The 22,759-nt window shown below is 34.9% G+C and overlaps 2 protein-coding genes across 2 annotated transcripts; one reads left to right on the top strand and one right to left on the bottom strand.

Moving 5' to 3' along the window:
* Positions 1 to 3,911: 3,911 nt before the first annotated feature.
* Positions 3,912 to 7,430, bottom strand: LOC110456482 (probable D-tyrosyl-tRNA(Tyr) deacylase 2). The gene is made up of 3 exons (XM_021507265.1): positions 7,215 to 7,430; positions 4,752 to 4,821; positions 3,912 to 4,279 (listed from the first exon to the last, which is right to left on the bottom strand). Exons 1-3 carry the CDS (start codon positions 7,329 to 7,331, stop codon positions 3,945 to 3,947), a joined length of 522 nt encoding a protein of 173 aa, XP_021362940.1. The 5' UTR covers positions 7,332 to 7,430; the 3' UTR covers positions 3,912 to 3,944.
* A 149-nt stretch (positions 7,431 to 7,579) lies between these two features.
* Positions 7,580 to 12,843, top strand: LOC110456483 (cytochrome c oxidase assembly factor 4 homolog, mitochondrial-like). Its single transcript, XM_021507267.1, has 2 exons — positions 7,580 to 7,734; positions 12,248 to 12,843. Exons 1-2 carry the CDS (start codon positions 7,594 to 7,596, stop codon positions 12,341 to 12,343), a joined length of 237 nt encoding a protein of 78 aa, XP_021362942.1. The 5' UTR covers positions 7,580 to 7,593; the 3' UTR covers positions 12,344 to 12,843.
* Positions 12,844 to 22,759: the final 9,916 nt, after the last annotated feature.

Raw genomic sequence — 22,759 nt, 5'->3', positions numbered from 1 at the left:
TGAACATTAATTTAACATTTCATCTCATTCATTATTTTGGATTTCCTCTTACAAACTTTCGCCATTTAATTTCGTTCAGTAACAATTTCATACCTAAAAGCTATTTAATTACATTTGTACCATTTAAGAAAACCTCTATGTGTAAATGTAGTTCTTTGATTCATTGTCATCAGATTAACTCATGTAATATTGGTGTCCATCTTATACATTATGCCTTAAAGCAGGGATGTGTATTGGATGTTACGTAATGAGATTAACTGGTCTTACCAAGTATGACACTTAAGTCTCGGACAAAGGACAGGCTAATTGCCTTACCTGTTCGGGTACTCATCAGTCAGAATAGAGAGATAAGTGACAGCTGTCAATCAAGTTAACTTTATTGTGTTAATTGTCAATGTATCACTGTTCTACATATTTGATAATCAGTTAGGAGCTAGGCATCGGACTGTACGGGTGTGTTTTTGGATACTCCAGAAACCACCCACCGACCTAGAGAAAGTTATTTTAATAAATTTATATTTGGACTACAATTCAACATCTTGGAATTCTACTTTCGAACTACGCATTACAACGAACAGAAATTTTCGTTGTGATAAATCTCATCATAAATTATAAAAAGAACTTGTCTGGGAGACTCTCTCAGATAGACGACAAAAACATAAATTAATATTAATGTTTAAGATACTTCATGGCATGCCCCCGCAACATCTGAAAGATATAGTGCAACCATTTATATATCACAATGAAAATGGAAGATATACATTAAGGACGACTAGATATTTCAGCACTCCAATATGTAGAACAGTAAGCTATTATAGTAGCTATTTTCCAAGTACATTTAGGGAATTCAACTCATTCGCTCTTAATTTTGATTTATCCAATGTAAACTCTCTATCACAATTTAAAGCTTTACTCTTCAAAAATAATGAAACTGTCTCGGCTACAACAAAAACGTTTGCAAATGATGGCAGTCGAAATATAAATATAATTATGTGTCAACTTAGAAATGAAGCCAGCAATTTGAACTCTGACCTTTTTCTTGACCATTTAAAAGATTCTCCAATATGCACATGCANCCCCCCGTCACACATATTTATGAGTTATCACTGCTGCACATAACTTAAAAACAGGCATAATGTAATGAAGTGTTTTTTTTTATAACTTAGAATTTTATTCAGATTTTTCAAACACATACGCTTGACAAATAATGAGATACAAGTCTGTAAATTATGACAGCAAAATATGGGTAATACAGAACACTCATCTTACAGATTTCATACTACTCTACTCACTACACGTCATACATATAAACCTATTACACAGCCTTTGCCTAACTGACATTCATCATTAAACCATATACCATTTTTGCCTGTACCCATTCGTACATACAAAATACTTATGGCCATGCGATATGCTTTTATGAGAGAGAGAGAGAGAGAGAGAGAGAGAGAGAGAGCACGCACTATTCGCACTGTACGGCATTGAAGAGAAGAGAGCTAGACTATAAAATTACAACTCGGCAATCTTTTTCAAAATATTTCCTGGCAGCTTCCCCATTGCTGTAACCAATTATGTTTTGCAAGCCGTAAAATTGTTTTAATGCATTAATAAGTCCATTGATGTTGAGGGAGTTGTGAAAGCATCGCATTTTGTAAATATACTGTTTATAACAAGGAGAATTTCATTATCAACTTTGCAGTTATTGAAATTTTGAGATAAAAATCCAAAAATATAGGATTGTTTATTGTAATTAAATGGGATGAAAAGAGCATCTAGTAGAATTCTTAGACTATCTAGTAAATTATGGACTTCTTGACATTCCCACAGGATATGCATAATAGTTTCATTTTTAGAGTTGCATAGAGTACAGAGAGGAGAAATAACTAGATATGTTTTAAAGAGAAAAGGGTTTGTGGTTAAAATATGGTGATTAACTCTGTACTGAAACCATTGGAGTTTGGTGTTTTTTGTAACAATGAAGTGTTTTGGTATGATACGAAAAATGAACAGAAAATGTATCGGTATTTACTATAATAAACAATGATAATCAAATCTTCATGATCACGTGAAATTGTATAATGGCCATGTTTGGCAGGCTAAAAAAAGAATTTTACCGGTTTTTAATATTACATAAAATAATTCTGTAGACAGAATATATACATGTACATGGAGAGTTTTTAAAATAGGTATAAAATATGAATGCTAGTCGTTTCGGGACATGACACATGATTTTTCGGGGCTTAATTTTCATTTATAAATAACATTTCGCTCCCGTTTCATAAAAAGTCATGTAGGTTTTAGACTATGACCTGCGTCACGACCTACGTACCCGTGCGTGGGATCATTAGTGTTATCAGATTGCTAGTGCTTAGGGGGATACCTACCAACATTTACCCGATTGACAGTGTGTTAATTGTTACCTGGTGAAACCACGGACTTAGATAACAAATAACGAATCTAATTCCGTGGTGAAACTAATCTCATTATTACATACAGATCTAGAGGAACTTATGAAATTCAACATTCAATTTCTTTCGTTATTGATAGGTTCCTTGTTTGATATTGTAATACATGTAATATGTTTTCAATTCACTATATTCTCCATTATTGACATTAATTGGTTTTAACGATGTTTTAAGCATTTTATTTTTGCTATATTGAAATTAAAATTTCACGAAAGTAAAAACGTGAAACACGTAGACTATATTTTCGGCATATGAATCAATTTATCAAATCCAGGTATATATTTTGAATGATATGTTTTTATGTTGTGTATTTATGTCAGTGAGAATATTATATATATTCATGTTTTATTAAAATCATGCAATAGTAAATGTATAAATGTATGACGGGAGAAGGCTATGATAAGTTATAATAACTTCTATCCAATCGATTGTTTAAACTTATGAAAAATCCTGATACGACTTTTGACATGTCCGAAACGACCCGGAAAAAGTCCCGAAACGACTTTCGTCTTGTTACCGAAACGACCTGACACCTAAAATATAGACTACCATTGTAACTATACATAGGCAATATTGTTGACAATATTAAATATATTTTAAATTTTGTGAAATTTCTGCATGTTGTTCTTACTAAAAGTATCCCTACACTTACTTCATGTACATCAATGACATATTTAGTATACCAATAATAGTAAGTTTATACACTATACACTATCATAATTTAGTTTCAAAGTTACCTTTGCCTGTGACATTTATCTGTCATTTTGTTTTATACCCCCGTCATTCAACCTGGTGCAGGTCCACTTCAGTTATCTGCAGTTATTGTTCATTTTTATGTTTCTAGGTATGGTATGGCTAAAAAATAATAGAAATTGAAGTCGGGGCAGAATGTTGACCCCACCTTTGCTATGATGCATCCTTGAGAAAATAGAATAAAATGTGTATTGCATAATAGAAAGGATGTCCAGTTTGCTGATATGGGAATATTAATCTTCAAGACTACTTCTCCTGAAGGGCTTAATGTATTTTAATAAATTAGCATTCAATGTAAGAAGGCCATGAGAGTAATGTTGTATAATGAAAGCTCTTATATCCTAAGAATTTCATCTTTAGTCCTTTGGGCATAACTTTGAAAGGGTTGAGATCCCCACCCTTTAACTATTAACTGCTTACTAGGCAGGAAAAGACAAACACAAGCATGACACATGCTAATGCTAGGAACTTACGTCTCAGGGCCATAAAATAAAAATGATTGATTTGATTAAGATCACAGGTATGCATGAATCTGTATCCACAAGTAGGTATATGTACAGGGATATGAGAAATCTAAGGTGTAGACTAGATATATTTAAAGCAGAAGCCTTGGATTGCAAAGATGATTATTTGTGTTCCCAAGGCTTTCTTATTAACATGTTTTCAAGTGCAAGATACAGAGAAAAAGAAGAATTTATTTCTTGATATATTTTATTTTTAAAACATCTAAAATTCGAGAAGATGAGTAAATGGTCCATTTGTGTCTGTTCGGAACACCTGTATGTTTCCGTAAGTCCCTGCCCGAACTTGTTTTTCCTGTTCTCTGGCTTTCTCTGACATGTGTAATGTGGCCTCGCACAAAGACACAAAGTTTGCATATAATTTTTTACCGTCCTCTTTGGCAATGTTTTTGTGATATTGCATTGATTTCCCTTTAGGGATTCCTCCCAGTGTAGCCTGAGGAATGATGAGCACATCTCCAGGAAGGTCCAATACCGATACCCGTTTGGTTGCTGATGGATCCTCTAATTGGCTCAAACACGTAGTCAGTGCACACTTCACTGGAATGAGTTTAAGGGTACAGTAATTATGATTTTTACAAACTCACAGTGATAGCAATAAGACAATGATGGACAATCTTTTGACATGTGATAGAGCTAATTCATTATTCTTGACAAATGCTGACGTGCCCCTTTTGATCACATACTTTTACTACAATAAAAATATAAGAGACTAAAGATTGGTCTCTCATTGACATTACCTTAGCATATTTTAAACTAGCCATGGATAACATTAGTAGTTGTATAGGCAATACAATGGATATATGCACAAAAAGTAAACATAGAGACTTCTGGACAAAAAAGGTACAATGTCTTTGGCTCTTCCTGTAAGGTTGTTATGTCAACTCCTGTATTCCCATATCCAAATTACCAATGTAAGACATATTCCACTTTATGTCGCATTTTGCTTCATGTTACATTCCCCTCCAACAAATAACATTTGATAAATGCAATATATGCAACTATTTCTTACCCATTTTTTGCACCATTTCCTCTGTGGCACCTTTCATGAAACACACATATATAATTAAGCCTTTCCCAATCTGCAACATAAATAATATATAAATTGCATAACTTGACCATAGAAGAAACACGATAATAGAGGAGTTTGCTATAGAAAATATGTAAATAAAGAACTGTTTAGTGATGTGGCTATTCTGATGCACTGATATAATCTGATGTTTTTAAGTATATATTTTGACATGCCAGACAAAGAGTTCTTAATTTAAACTGTACAAAATAAACAACATTTTGTATTATCTAAAGATAAAAATAAAACAACAATAAGGTAAACGAAATATGTACCAACATGTTAACTGTATTGTCACCACTGTCATCATTATAGTGAACTATTTAAAAAAAAAACCACCCCATTTTCAAAAGGATATTCCATGAAAATCCCATGTTGCAATGCATTTTCACAGAATAATAAGTGGATTGAAATTTAATGTTTGAAAACAGAAACAAAAATATAAAAACTGAAGGGTACATACTTTACATTGCAAAGCATTCACCTTACCAATGCTATCATCCAGGTATGACAAATGCACAACATCAAAATTTGTGTCCAATTGATTGGGTCACAAAGTGTATGAAAAGACAATGAACATGGAAAGATGCATAACTTGATAGGAGAAGTAACTATTAACCAGACTTCTATACAGAAGAGAGTATACTCCAAATGAAGAAATAAACTCTGTGTGGTTTTGTTGATGCACTAGCGGTCACCCTTTACCTGATTTCAAGAACCAACTATAAACAGTTCAGTCAGCATGATTCATGATGCAAAGAATTGATTTAAACTTTTAACCTCTATGCATTTTACTAAGGGGAGGAGGAGGGGGGGGGCGGAACAGTGGTGAGGGGAGAGTTGAGTATATTATGACCCAATTTGTAATATGTGGGCGGTCACCCATCCGACTACTGACCACGCTCGACGTTGCTGAACTAGTGAGGGGGTCACCAGGTTATAAAAGCTAGCTTGCCAATAAGTCAGTATTTACCCTTCATATTCCTTAGCTGTTACAGCCTATTCCCCCCTCCACGAAGTCTCATCCTGAAACTAGGCCTGGGAAATCCTGTACGTACATGTAGGTCCACCCTGTGTATCTATGCACCTTCCCTTACCACCGGGAACTGGTCTTCCATGATCACACAGAGTAACTATGCTGCCACCAAATGTAACGTGCGGGCGGTCACCAACCCAACTACTGACCACGCTTGACTTTGCTGAACTAATGAGCGGGTCCACGGGTTATACCGCATCACTGGAAAAACTCAGCTTGTGTGATGAATGTACATATGGTAATCCTACCTTCGCTGATTTAGCATATTATTCAGGTTAGATACGTTGATCTGTTGGCGTTAATAATTTGTGTTATGTCTCCGTAATTCGAACGCTTAGAAGACAGATAGTTTTCGAGGTACAATCAAAACGTACAGGTGATTATACCTCACTCACCGCTAGGTGTCGCTAGGATAGCAAGAGGGTATAAATAGGCAGAATCCAGCGACAATCAGCCCAGTTCTGTTCTGATCTCGGCGTGTGTACAGCAGTGAAAGATCGCAAGTACCTAATATATGCGAGACCGGCTTTGTGTTGGAAAGATAGAAGTGACTGAGTAAGTCTTGCCTTGATCCACACACTGCCTGGAAGATATATTAAATAAACGATTGAGTGCTGTAGCGAGATACTGTTAGACAGAAGGTATCACGGGCATAGGCTGTGCAGTGCTAGTCGCGACTAGGCTAGTCGTGACTAGGTATAGTCGTTGGTGCTAGTCGTGACTAGGGGTAGTCGCGACCAGGCTAGTCGTGACTAGGTATAGTCGTTAGAGCTAGTCGTGACTAGGGATAGTCGTGGTCATTAGAGAGTGCCGTAGTTGTATACTAGTATAAGGCTGTCGTGATCGGCGCGACTAGGTCATATAGCTAGGTAGCTGACTATAGGGCAACTATAGTGACTAGGGCTAGCCGCGACTAGGTAGTCGAGTTGTGTACTGCCTGGATTGTACGGTAGTGTGTGTAGTGTGTTATATTGATACCGAGCAGATAGCTTTGGTAATAGTTCTATAGTCGTGCAGTAATTATTCTGTTCATATCATGTATTAAGCATTAGGTAATAGGTATGCTGGTTACAAGGTAGTAACACATATTTGTATATATTTGCAACTGTAGTATAGTTATAATTAAGCTTACAGCACAGGGATCCTTAGAAGTGACTAGGGTACGGACCCCGGAACGTTACACTTGACAATAAGGCAGTACTTCCCTTCATATTCCTTAGCCATTTACACTGGTTTAAGTCCCACTGGTTGGGGCCAGATATGAACACACTCCTTGTAGAATGACTGTCCTTAGTTATTATAGGTGAGCTGTTAATGATCGAAGACAATAACTTATTATCTATGCAGTGTAGTACTGGGCGGCTGTTTACCTCGACATATTTCGCTTCCTCACACTCGGTACCGGGTTCGACCTGAAGTCTGGCAGAAAGGCATTGTTGTAATACCATCCTCGCCTTGATGGCACCGATGACAGACTCTGTAGCCATAATTCACGTAACATCACATTTAATTTATTGCATCATGTGTCAGACTTCTTGGTCTACTTTCACTTTGTGATCAATTCGCTTATATCATCTACAAGTGTATTTGTTAGAAATAAAGGTCAGCTATCGTATCATAAAGAACATTTCCTTTGATCACAACAATAATTAAATAAGATTGATTAAATTATGGTCCAATAATAAATCAATATATAGCTTTTCATTATGTCCTTAATTATTTTTAACGTTACAAGCGACATTAAACAAGATGGCGTCTCAGAGCAACGGTAACACGATGTCAGGGCACGACAGATCTAGAAAACCAAAAAATGAAGAAGACGATGACGATGACCCCGTTGAAAAAATGTTGAAGAAAGCTGGATGCCTTGATCAACATTATGCAGTACAGGTAAAATGTGTATTGTTTTGTTTTCCCACTTACGTAAATTGGTCTGCCTTCTTCTATCGTGTGCCTATCGATTTGATCATGGCTTATGAAAAGTCATTTTCTATGAAAATGGAACTGATCAAGGTCCAGTAGCCTAATATAACAAATGCTTTGTTGATATCACTGCCAATAATGTTCATAAAGAGCATTACTATGTGCAGATCCACCAGCCTTAAAAATGCAATAGGTAAATAGATCGGCCGTTCCTCGTAAACAGAAGGCCTCCCAGACTTGAAAAATAATTAAGGATGCGGTGTGGTCATTTTCAGACAATAAAGTAAATGGTTACCGATAAGGCCCAGAAATCCCAAAATATTTATGAGATTACACAAAAGACCTCCACCCGAATTTGGTGATGTATTACTAGGCCATTTTCCTATAAACCTATAACCCCATTTTCCTCTGGCTCTAGTACTAATATTGTGGTGAATTTTGGGGAGAGTTATCTCCCTTAGACCGCTAACCGCGCCGACAACACTAATGTGACATCTTGGCGTAGTCTCTTAACATCCTGACAATCATCTGATAACATGTGAGTGATTTCCTCTGCATATTCTTATAGATTTTGGGACCTTAGAGCAGTACTCAACTACATGTTGTGATGTTGTGTAAACACACACCAAATTAACGACAAGATTAATACCCGGCCTTCTCTACCCTGGACGCAATATATATAAAAAAAGTCTTGTCGTCATAAGCTACGTTATCACAGCTACTCTGGCTCCAACACCAGACTTGAGACATTTTGACAGATGATGTCAGAATGTCTCAAGTCTGGTATTGGAGCCAGAGGAAACTCGGGCTACAATTAATCCACCATATTTTCTGCCTACCCTTATGGAAATTAGAGGCCTCTTGCAAATATTTGCAGCAATGTTGCAGCAAATATTTGCGGCAATGTTTATGTTGCAGCGACTATTTGTGGCAAATTTGCCGCATATATTCGGAATTTGTATACAAATTTGTTTTCTTGCAAATATTTGCAGCAACTTTGCAGCAAACAGTTGCTGCAACTTTGCTGCAAACATTTACTATCAATAAAACAAGAGACATAAAATAATTAACTGGGTTTTAATGAATAATTCAACAACTTATTTAAAACTATTAAGATCCTGTAGAAAAAAGCAGACACAGACTAGAGAAGGTATATGCATTGAAATTTCACGAAAATACAGGTGGATATTTTAGTGCCTGGAAAATGCTTAGTTGTTTTCCATAATGGTATCTTCTGTTTCCGCTTGGAACTGATGGAAATTTGCCTGGGAAAAAGGCTCGTAATATTTACATGAGTCCTGCCAGATTTCCAGATATAGAAAATCCACCTTGAAAAAACACCCGGATGGACTAGCAAAATCCATGTTTGGTCTTGTTTTTTGTGTCATGGAATAGCTGATCTTTCACAATTCATCTCCTGGTTTGTTAGCAGTGCTACTCTTTTGTTGTTTTTGTTTTGCAAAATTCCACTGTAACATGTATAGTCTGGAATGGAAAAAATAACAACTTCTTGTAACAAAAATGTATTTCTAATAGAAATGAGTTTGATAAAAATAACAAAAAAATAACAGGTACATGTCATTTGCAGTAGTATACATCATCTTACTCAGTTTCATTTTAAAATGTGCTTGTTCTAAATATCTGTTTGGCTGCTTTGAGCATGATCATACATATTTTTCTCTACAAAAGTTGAACATGTTCCTGAAATTCTACATCATTCATATAGCATAATACTAATGCAATGGTAAATTAAGTTTATAAATAACAAGTAGTCCAAATCATTTTAGAGTTTACAGGCCATATCTTTCTTCCATTTACAATGCAGGGTCATGTTTTTGTTTGGTTACATTTCTGGTGTTTATATTGGATTTTTGAATAAATTCTAAATTTGTGTAGCAATATATATCTTCTATCTATAGAAGAGTTTAAATTCAAAACAAACTATTTTACTGAATAACTAAATAGTTTTTGATTTTCAGAAAAGAACACACTTCAATTTAAATTATAAAATTTAACAAAATTCCTGTTCCTGATCTTCACCATAGATTAAAGCCAGCAGCTGCTCACCACAACGCTGACCCCTTACTGTACCTGGTAGTTTATGGAAATAGCCATTAATTAAGATCATAGATGTTCATCAAATTAAAATCTTTTATTACAATTTTAAATGTATTTTTTTTATCAGTCTCTTCTTCCTTCCTCCTCTAAGGATAAATTATTGACACACCTGGGAATTCAATTTATTTTGATGAAAAAGAAAGTAAATTAATTATTAATATATCACAATATTCAAAAATTTTGCCTGATAAATAAAGTCATAAATATTACCTTTACCTACTTTTAGGGTAAAATATTTGCAAATATATAAATCTAATCCCTCAAATGTTCTTTCAATATATTATCCAATAACATAATAGACTTTCATTATTATCGTTCAATCTCAATTACTTACACGTGAACATGTGATTTATACAGACCCTATGGACCTCTTGTTTAAGGTTTGCTAATTTTTAGCTAACCTTATGGCATGGTCCGGCGACCGCCGTCCGGCGACCGCCGTCCGGCGTCAACTTTTTAATTTAAACAACTTCTTCTCAGTAACAAAAAGGCCTAGGGTGATGATATTTGGCCAGAAGCGTGCTTGGATGAAGGGCTACCAAGTTTGTTCAAATAAATGACCTTCATCAATTTTCAAGGTCACAGGGGTCAAATATGTTAAAATCTTTAAACAACTTCTTCTCAATAACCAAAACGGCCCAGGCTGATTATATTTGGCCTGTAGCATGCCGGGATGAAGGGCTACCAAGTGTGTTCAAATGAATGACCTTGACGAACTTTCAAGGTCACTGGGGTCAAATGTCTTAAAATCTTTAAACAACTTCTTCTCAATAACCAAAAGGCCTAGGGTACTGATATTGGGCCTGTAGAATGCTGGGATGAAGGGCTACCAAGTTTGTTCAAATGAATGACCTTGACCCACTTTCAAGGTCACAGGGGTCAAATGTCGTAAAATCTTCAAACCACTTCTTCTCAATAACCAAACGGCCCAGGATACTGATATTGGGCCTGTAGCATGCTGGGAGGAAGGGCTACCAAGTTTGCTCAAATGAATGTTCTTGACCCACTTTCAACCTAATGTCCTTGTTCGACATTCAAGGTCACAGGCATCATATGTTTAAATCTTTTAATAGGTGCTTATGAATCAAACACTGATATTCTGCCTGTTGCTGTATTTTAGTCCACTTTTAAGATTACAAGTGTGAAATTAATACCAGGTGATCGATACAGGCCCATTAGGCCTCTTGTTCTAGTTTATGGTTAAATTGATTGAGGTAATCAAAATGGGCAATGATGACATAAATGTTAAGTTATGTGATGTGTGTTTTTTGAATGAGTGTTTGAAGATCCATCAGATCAATACCACTGTGCAACAAATACATACCAAGGAAAGTTAGTACATTATATACTATTGATAGTACAGATTTATTTCATCAATGTGCAGATTTGAATTTCATTGTCATGCGTCTATAGCACGTTAAGGTCTCTTGGTCATGATAATGGTTGCTATAAGCAGGTTAGACAATAAATGTAATTAAAACTAAGATATATTTATGTATGGTTTGGCATACAATATGAAACAACTTTGAACGACAATACACTGTAAAATACATGTGTATGCATGTATCATATAGCAATAGATTTTTTTTATCTGTTTTTGACAAAGTACCAATTTGCTGCAAAGTCTTGTATTTAGTATTGAGAATTTGGCTAAGAACATATCCTTGCAACTTTGCAACAAGTTTGCAGCTAGCTGCAACAACCTGTAAACTACTTGCAACAAGTTCTTGCAAACAAAATAGTTTACAGCAAATTTTATGTTTCTGTAAGGTACGTACCTTGATGAAAATTATTGACATTGCAAAATCCCAAAACTTTTAAAAGTCTTGATGCCAAAGCTCTCTGGTTGATGATCGACACAAAACATAACCAAATTTGACATAGAGCTGAGTACTACAGTTCAACAAGCTGGTAACATTTAAAAAAATACTTAAAAGATTTCTGAAACAGGTGTTATTTTGTCGACAAGTTTGTTTTCCTTCAGTCCAAAATATTGCAAAATCCCATGAGATGAAAGGGTTCTCATAAAAATGAGTGTCAAGAAATATCATGTCACTACAATATTTTTTCGGGTTTTACTAAAAATTTTGAAGATTTTTAAATGGCTTTAAATACTGAAAAAAAAATGATACACTACACTCTACTGTTTTAGGTTTCAGTACATTACTATATGTTACATGCAAGTGGTGTACTTTTGCCAAAGACTCATATCATCATAGTTACGGAGGATGTTCCGACCATCTCCGGCCCCATCACAATTTTTTCTAACAGAGATAGTCAGTTAATTTGGACTACAGTAGCTATAATTATAAGGTATGATTGTTAAATGATCCTCATGATTTTATTTTTTTACTTTTTTCAGGAGTGTATGTTTGATAACAAAGACTGGACAAAATGTCAAGGTCAAGTACAGGATTTCAGGGAATGTATAGAAAGGTCACAGAAGAAGAAAAAGTGATTTCTATGGACTTGCTACAGAAACTATCTAATGTATGTGTTCCAAGGCTGTCACAGGAGCAGCTGTATTGTCATCAATGCTAAAGAGGCTGCTGAGGAATTGTCTAGATGGAGACTTTTACTCTGCAATGACTTTGTATAAGACTATTTGTTTGAGCTCATTATGGAACTTGACAATGTTCTGGTCTTAATTAAGAATCAAAATCCCAAAAATTTGTATTTAGGTATGCAGTTTGAGTGTAAAAAGTGGCTGTGTTATAATTGAATGCAAAGTATGTGTATTTATCCAATTCTTGTGTGGATGATAGGAATTTGATGGATATCAGCTGTTAAATTTAGGGCAGCATCTGGAACAATTCTGTTCTTCTAATACCTCATGTTCTGTTTCCTGCAGCCTGTTGTGATGTTGAGATATATATATTAAATATTTATTGTTGAATGATACTAGTATTTTATATGAACAATTTAATCTGGTATACAATTAAATATTTGTTTTTTACATTATCTAGTCAGTTGTGTTTTGTTCATTAGCGGCGAGCCAATAAGTTCTTTGACTGTTCACTATTAAATCATTCTAGATCTAAATAATTGATATATACTGAAGGGAAAACAGTGAAAAAGGCAGGACATTCCGAATACGGAATAAAGCTTATTGCTTCAAGATCTCTCTCAGTGAGTGTTCCACATATCCTTCTTTTTTTAATCATTTCAAGCATATTATAAGTACTTATAACCTTAAAAAATGGCATGACTTTTAAAAGTTATCAATTTGGAGTCCATCCATCAACTATTTGCTGTCCCATTCAAAGACTCCCCGCTACAAGGAAAGTTGCAAAGATCAGAAATCCCCAAAGCAGTCACCATTGAGTGGTGACACAACAACATCATAGGGAAATATTGCACGACCACTTCCTTATGACAAGGGAAGCATCCAGAACAACAAATGAGCCCAGGTGTGTTCTAATTGATGCAAAGACAGTGTGTATTAATGTAGCAGAACTGGACTAGGTCAATCGTCAGCGACTAGGTAGCTAAACTGGTAGAGCGTTTGTCTAGAGTTCGGAGGGTCCCGGGTTTGAACCCCTGTCTGGCCCCACATTTTCTCTCTCCTGTTAAATTTGGCGCCCAATGAAATAACCAACAAAAGGTGGTATAGATAATAGGGTCTTGAGACTTTGTTAAAGGAAGGAGGAATGTAGCGGAACTAGACTTGGTTGATCGTCAGTTACCAGGTAGATCAATTGCAATTTTGGTAGAACGCCCATCTAGAGTTTGGAGGGTCCCGGGTTTAAACCCCTGCCTGGCCCCTGCATTTTTCCTTTCCCGTTACATAATCTAACATGTGCATTTGGTAAACAGTCACACAATTTGTATGACGCCCGACACTTCTCAAGGTAATGTTGCAGAAGCATCATTTTCATTGCAGATATGTCTATGAACACTTTTCAGATGCTTGTGTAATAGAAAACAAATGCTTCAAAGGGGGATCACTTATGGTATTGGGAGGGATTGCACATGATATGCGCCAGAGTACCCTGGTCTTTTAGTTGAAAATCTCTAGGCGGCACACAACAGAGACTCGGCGCTAACACCGTGTTGTTCCTCTGGTAGAGTGCTCCTACAGGACAATGCATAGCCGCATGTAGGGAGTGCCTGCCATGATTACCTGGCATCAAACAATGTCCCCAATGCTAGAATGACTCCAACACAGCCCTGACCTTTCCCCAATAGAACATATATGGGAAGAGTTTGACTTGAGGATAAAACATAGGGGGAATTCTCTGGTTAACACAGTTCAGCTTACATTGACAATGGAAGAGGGGGCACCCACAATATTGATGGGTCCAAAATGACTGTTATTTTGATAGGGGTACTCCTGCGATCAATGTCAAATTGATGCGGTTATTTAACATGCACTCGCCACTAATGGAATTGACACAGATAACAGCGCGATTCCCTACCTTCTAATAACAACATAGCAAAATTTTACAACACTCTGATTTCCAGTAGTAGACCAAAATTTTCTAATTGTGTTTCTGTTCATTTTCCCTGGTGTATTTCGATAATATCATCCCAAACTCCTCTGGCCTTTCCTTCTGTAAGAGGGGCTAGAGGTGTACCAAATGCTCTGTAGATGTGACATGTTTGAAATGGTTTGTACATGTATATATAGAAACTTTTAGATTCGATCCATAAATCTCATGAATGAAAACTTTAGGGCAAATTCAGCTGTCTCGTTAGAGCTGTGACCTTAACCCCTGACAACTGAAGGTGAAAACACAAAATCACTTCCTTTAAAAAAATATATTTATTTCATTTAATACACAATTATAAACCTTAGTCTGTTTGATGTAGCCTTCACACTTTTGTTTACATCAACATTACAAGTGAACTGTTTTGGATACTTTGCAACAATTTGATTTACACACAACAAATGAAACAACACATCAAAATAACTAATGATACATTTTGTCTTCTATTTTACAACTTCGTTATACATATCAGAAAACCTTTTGGAGTATTTCAATCTTGTAGAAATGGGCGTTTCTGTGTACTATATGTATTTGTAGTAATTTTAACATTGGAATCACTCCTGCAATATAAATTTCAAAGTGTGTTTTCCTATGCATGTTTTATGGCGACTTAGTAAATACAAAATTAACAAAAACTTACACAGCTTGAAAATTATCACCTTTCGCTCTTGTACATAAAACACATGTAACCAGCCTTAACTAGGAGAACTTTTTTACTTAATTACCAAACATATTATGGTATATCCATCACTAAAGATACTGCTTTCGTTATATGTACTCCCAGTATAAAATCATAGCAATGGTATTTTATTATTTTTGTCATGTTGTCAAACAATTAAATAATAATTATGCAGCATTGAATGGATCATGAGCAACTAACTGTCAAACAAAGCACCAACTATATATGCACTAAATATTACCTTTAAAATATATATAGAGTCTGGACATGTTGTGTTACTTAACCCTTTCACCACTGTAACCATAATGGACTCATCCATATCAATGCATGGTAGAGTCTACTAAAGTTACATAGGGGTGAAAGGGTTAATCCGTCCTTTATTTGACACAGATCATAGATATACCTTGTGTTTTCATCAGCATACAAAATTATAACTGTAATGACACTTGCAAACACATACATTATCATTCATCCCAAAAAAACATTTTTTCAAGCAATTTTTGTGTACAAAACTTAAAAAACACTATCTATACTATTTCCACATCTCTATGAAAACACATCTTATATTGTGTTTTTGACCCTGAGGTTACCACTATTAATTTCTATATGAAATCAGTAAATGCAATAATTCTGTACACACACTCCTATAGTCATTTAAGACAGGCAAGTTTGTAACACATCTGACAATAAAAAAACACTTTGTACATATACCCAATGTTTCCAGAAATAATTGGTGGAGAGGTGTTATGTAGTGACCGTCTAATGTCCTTTTGGGGGATGCATTGCATAAGAGGGAACAATTTTGGTGTTAATCTTTACTGCTTCAAAAGTCAACAGCAAATATTTTCACCTAGGCTGTAAGTGTTTCAATGACAGTGACTTAGGTAATTTTGATAAATCCTATTGGGTAAATTGATTATATTAGCACTACATATGATAGCTAGGTCTGAAGTACTTTTCATTTCAGACAAAATACAACAAAATTGACACACTACAGCAAAGGGCCTGGACACAAAAAAGTATATGTTCATTGTTGTGTATACCATTAAAAACTTCTTCTCTCTATGGTTCTATAGAGGGTACATTACTAGCTCAACTGGCCCGAATTAAGGACCAAGGTGAGCTTATGCCATACCGTGGCGTCTGTCGTCTGTTGTCCGTCTGTACGTCAACAACGCATTCAAACGACTTCTTCTTCTTAACCACTGATTGGAATTTAACTAAATTTGACTGGAAGCATTCCTATGTGGTGGGGATTCCAAATTGTACAAATTTTAAGGCTGATTCAACAGGAAGCTGAGGGGCGGGGCAAAAAGGAGGCAATTTGGCTATATTGATATAAACAACTTCTGTAGAACTATGCAATGCATATCAATCATATTTGGTTGGAAGCATTAATAGGAGGCGGGGAGTCAAAATTGTACAAATGGTGGAGCTGACCCCCCAGGGGTTATTTGGCTAAATTGCTTTAAGCGACTTATTTGGAACCAAGGGATGGATATCAACCATATTTGACTGGAAGCATCCCTAGGTAGGGGGGATTTAAAATTGTACAAATGGTGGGTCTGACCCCCCAGGGGGTTGAGGGTTGGGGCCCGAAAGGGTTATTTTGCTAAATTGCTTTAAGCGACTTCTTCTCTGGAACTAAGAGATGGATGTCAACAATATTTGACTGGAAGCATCCCTAGATAGTGTCCAGGGATTCAAAATTGCTATATTGCTATAAACGACTTCTTCTGTAGAAATATGCACTAACTTATCAATCATGTTTAGTTGGAAGCATTCATGGGAGGTGGGGATTCAATATTGTACAAGTGGTGGGGCTGACCCCTCGTGCTAAAGGGTGGGGCCAAAAATAGTTTATTACTTGGAAATGGTTGAGATCCCCGCCCTATCACCATATATACAATTGCTGAGTAGAAGGAGAAGAATGCACATACATTAATTGTATGCTTTCCAGGATGGCTCTGGGGTCTGCCCACCCCTGGGTCAAAACTTCGAAACGGTTAAGATCCCCACCCCAAAACTATATATATAATTGTTTGGCATAAAAAGACGAATGCAGTCATGCTATTATAATTGATCCTGGGCTCTGGCCACAACCCTAGGGATCTAGTTTCTGAGTCTCACCTTGGAAACAGTTGAGATCCACGCCCAATAACCATACATAAAATTGCTGGGCATGAAAAATCTAATACAGATATGCCACAAGGATTGGATTTGGGGTCTGGCCCATTCCCTTGGATCTTATTTGGAGAATATTTTTCCATGATTGCTTACAAATGTAGATATCCAGGTGAGCGATACGGGCCCTCTGGACCTCTTGTATAAATTTGCAAAAAAAGGTTGATTCATATTCATCTATATATATATATTGGCTTGCTGCAACACACAGAAATCAAGATCATACACACATAGACATATATATACCCGCTATACAGAAAAGGAAAAACAGAGGTTTATATTAGCTGAACTTGTCCCTTATTACTTTCACCTCTTCAGAGGTTCATGATGGTGAAAGCACATGGAGCTGCTCAAAATCTCTTTGCTTTCCTTTTTTACAATGCATATTTAACAATATTCACTAGGACTTCTGATGTTAACAAAACAAATCACATATACTTAATGTAACAGAGGTTATTATTTTTCCAATGCCTCCGCTAGGAGTCAAACCCGGGACCTCTGGTTTACTCCATCTTATTAAACTGTATTAACAAGGTAAAGAGAAATTCACCCTAGCTAGCCGAGTCGGTATGAAGCGGCTAGTAATTTACCATGGTGACATTTGTATATATATATACAGATTACATATGAACAATCTGAAATTAATTTTATTCTATTTTCTATCTCATAAAGTCTGTTATATGATATACACGTGTTTATCTTTTATTATAAGTAGAGCGCATTCAATGGTTCCACTGAAAATTATTATGTATCATTTACGAGTGATGCATAAATATGGTTTTAGATATTTTTCTGAGTGGGATATAGTACGAAGCACAAACGAAAATGTTTTGAAATGTGGCATACAAGTGATAAACAATAGGAATCCATTGAAATTTCTATTAAGCACATTTTCTAAAAAGAAGGATCAGATTGCTAGTGCCCTATCAAAAATAATCGTATTGTTTTGATTACAACATCACAGTTAATTGCATTTCAACTTTATATTGAAAAATATTCAAATAATAACTTAACAAGAGTGAATATCATATTTACTTCATCTTCAATACAGTAATTTGACCTTACATTTCACTAAAAATACAATAAATAAAACTGTCATAAGCTCCATGGATCCTTACTTACCCGTATTATTCAGTCACATCAGATTCATCATTGTATTTGGCTATACAGTTTTGTATCAGATTTTATATCCAATATGGAGCTGATGTATTAGTTTTATTCACTCGGCATATTGGAGTGTTTACTTCAGCTCTTACATAGCAAGAGAGATTTTTCGCACAGGAAATGTTGATACCAATTAAAGTACTGGTAGTAGGTATTCTAAAGTACAATACACAATTTGTGTATATATATCCATAAGAAGACATACCCAATAAATAAGATTCAACTTATCCTGAGCTTGTTGCGATTGACTCCTACGCTTATATCCATAAGTGATGCACCTGTGAAGGCCAATTATGGCAAGTTACTTATTTGCTATAAATCTATTGATTACTATGGTAGATACTAACATCAGAAACTCTTTATATTAAGGTTCAACATCGGAATGCACCAAAAACAAAGGAACATGTTTATCTCTTAAACAAGGACAATATACCGAATTTTGTCGGTGATAAGCCCATGCCTGGTAATAGCAACCCCCCATTTTCTTTATATGCATTGGGTACAGTGTACGTATACTGAACTTTTTGTTACAATGTTTAAGTCAAGTGCATTTATAACAACAACAAATGTTATAAAATGACAAATTATCTTAAGTTCATTTATTATCTTGATCAAGTGAACTGCTAATTATTACTGATGAATTTTACTATGACTAAAGTAATTTTGCAAGGCAACAAATATTTTAATATTCCTCTCCACTAGATAGCTGCTTTAGTAAATGAGAAATTACAAAGATATCAGCCTCATATAATACCAATTTTACAATCTAAAGTTACTTTATGTATCATTTTAATAACCAAATTAAAGTGGAAGTTTATTAATTATATCCAAATAACATATCTATAAATGCTGATGTTTAGTAAGGGTCTTTTAAATGCAAAGCAGGTATTTTGGGTGACCATATCATAGGGGTTTATTAAGCTTAAATTAATTTGAACTTTATGATGACAAATCAATCGTACATGTAGATTGAATTCAGACAGAATTATCTACTAAGAATTATGCTGGAAGACATTGTTTTAGGATGGCCTTAGGCTCCCCAGTTGGACGAGGAGAAAACACATGTAATCTCCATAGCTATCAAAAGACCAAACACATTCAATCAGCACCAGGTAACTATATATAGATAACATTTATATTTAAAAAAAATGTCGGTACATGAAATAAATCAGAAAAAACCCAGCCAAATCGCCACACAAGTGTACATGGTTATTTGAGTATAACAAACATATGGGAAAATCACTGGTCATTGGACAGAAAGTATATTTCTCACAAAGAATAAAACAGAGTTGCCAAAATATAACTAGTTATAATGTGATTGTCTTGGCCTATGGGAACTAGGACATGACAGCTGTCTTTTAAACTGAAAAAGTATGCTGTCTGATGTGAAGTAAACCTCCTATGTATCACCCTGCAATGCTAGGCAGCCCACAAAACATGAGTTATAGCAGTTGGTTTGTTTGTGTTTTATGTCCTATTAACAGCTAAGGTCAATATTATCTAAGTTATAGCAGTAGATTTCTCAACCATTCAGAGGCGAAATATACAGCAGTTTATATTGTGAATCTCGTAATTCGAAAGCTGCCAGTTCAATGTAATGCTTGTCTCTTAGTACCTTATATCACTCACATTTAGTTTCATTGAAATTGGCAAGATAGTGCTGTTTTTTTTCAAAGTACAAAAAGGACAATAGTTTGGGGGAAAATAGTCAAATCTGAAAAATAAATATGAGGTGTACATCAATGATATACAGATCTGGTAATTATAAAAAGGTTTTTTGAAATGGGCTTTGAGAACTTGTTCAAATTCCTTCTCATCAACAGACATAAACCGACATGCAGATGGACGGACAATTCAGATACACAGATAAACAGTTTGATTCCAGTGGGTAAAATTCTGCTTTACAGGGGTATACAAAACAGGCATTGTTAAGAATAAAATAAATGCTTCAAAGATGGACATCTTCCAACGGCAACAAAAACATATAAAATGGAAAACTGGAAAGCTATAAAATGTATTACAGTAACTTGTAAACAATAAAGACAACAACACAAATAAACCTGTCAGAAATATTAAAACATGACTGAGAAAAGGAGATACACTAATAGTACAGTTTGTACTAAGCTATATAACAAGTACATGTATGAATATAAATATGGCACTGATGCTTCAAACTGATATGTACTGATATATTACATTTTATTTACAAATAACCTCTTGGATGTTATATTTTCAGTAATAACCGTTATATAATGGTTGAAATAAGAGTTGACTGTACAGGTGGGAATGTTTTGCTGTAGTTTAACTTAAACCTTTTTACAACCTCTGTATATGATGGCGAGTTTATCATGGCAGCAGATATTAGTACACATTCTCTCACATATATGATAAATACATTAGTAGTGTAAAAGTAACACTAAGCAAATATGGATTATTCCCTTTAAGGGCAAATATTCGAACACTCCAAAGTTCCCCGGTATACAGTATATCACGTTTACATCACAGATATATATATTTATCATTGGCAAGTTATTTTTCCCTTTACTACTTTTAAAAGCAATCTTTGAGCAATAGTCATACATTTAATAAAATATCCGGTGCTGTATGATTACCTATCAAAAATACTATTTATCATCAATATCACAATAACAAACATAGGGCTCACATGATTAAAATTCTACTTTTCTTGACAAGATGTGTATGTTAGTAAAGAGAAAAATTACAATTAATAATCTTGACTAAAGTGAAGTTTACATAATGCAAGGGGAAGATTAGAGCTATGGACACCTGGATACAGTGGCTGATTCTCTCCTGTTTTTTGTTTGTTTAAAGTGAAGTTTATCTACCTAATTACTTACATTAATTAGGCTGACAACATTCCATGATAGACGTATTAGTAACCAACGTCTCTATCCCAACATATTAGTGAAGCTATAATTTCTTTCCTAAAAGGATAAATATACATAAATGAAAAATTAAATGTAACCATGGTATCATGCAAGATGTGGGTGCATCAAATTTCATAAAAAGATCACAGAGCCAGAAACATGACATTGTTGATAATAGCTAAGGACTTTTTCTTTTAAAGACATACATACTCCATTCCCAGTCATCACATATTGAAAAAGACCTGTACAATTTCATTTTGCAACCCAAGACCTGAAACTTGCTTCTTTTAAGGTATGACCAAGAACTTTGGAGATTTTTTGCAAGATATGTCCTGAAACGTTGGTGATTTTATTTCACATCCATGGGTGAGGTATATATTTAAAAACAATAGCCCTCAATGAATGTCAACTAGGACTGGTTAAAATCTGATGACTTAAGTCACTTATATATAATGATACAACCATAAGTATTAAGAGACATTGAGGACACATTCCTCTCATAAATGTCCAGAAGCCATCTTTTTGCTCTTGGACACTGGGATCTAAGGCTCTAATCATCAAGGTCACACATCATTATAATATATTGTGAACTGGTGTAGTCAGTCAACAACATGTGGGTAACATAAGTTTAATCAAAACCTTGTCAGTTTTCTACATCAATCAGAAAGTTAATGAACATGTATCAGTTATGGGAGAAATAGATCATGTTATTCCTATGAAATTATTGGTAAAAAGCACTTCTTGGTAATATAAATATATATGTCTTATCTGTTTGCTACTAATAAGGCTGAGCCTATACCCACATCTTTATCTTGACAATATATAAAACAACTTTTGTTTATCATGTGAAGCTTATATACATATCATATGTAAATAAATCATCTACATAAATTATGTAGATACACTGAAGACATCAATGGCAAAGTAAGTCAGTATACTGTACAGGTATGGAGAAACATAACATTCACAATTAAAGGTACAATAGATACCATACATTATAAATTTATACTGTACAGGTATAGAGAAACATAACATTCCCAACTAAAGGTACAATAGATACCATAAGTTATAAATTTATACTGTACAGGTATGGGGAAACATAACATTCACAGTGAAAGGTACAATAGATACCACACATTATAAATTTATACTGTACAGGTATGGAGAAACATAAAATTCACAACTAAAGGCACAATAGATACCATAAGTTATAAATTTATACTGTACAGGTATGGAGAAACATAACATTCACAATTTAAGGTACAATAGATACCATACATTATAAATTACAGTCACACAAATTCTTGTAACAATGACATACATGAATATAAGTCATGGTCATACTTCAATCACAGTATTTGGTAAATTAAGATATATCATTAAAAGTAAATAACACCACAATTAAAATTGAAAAATAAACAACTCTCACAAAAGAACTGCATGATCACCAGGTTATAAAACTTGACTGA

The sequence above is a fragment of the Mizuhopecten yessoensis genome, unplaced genomic scaffold, assembly GCF_002113885.1.
Source record: "Mizuhopecten yessoensis strain PY_sf001 unplaced genomic scaffold, ASM211388v2 scaffold8745, whole genome shotgun sequence".
NCBI classification, from domain to species: domain Eukaryota; kingdom Metazoa; phylum Mollusca; class Bivalvia; order Pectinida; family Pectinidae; genus Mizuhopecten; species Mizuhopecten yessoensis.
The sequence above is the reverse complement of the archived record's forward strand: the minus strand, read 5'-3'. Positions and strand labels throughout refer to the sequence as shown.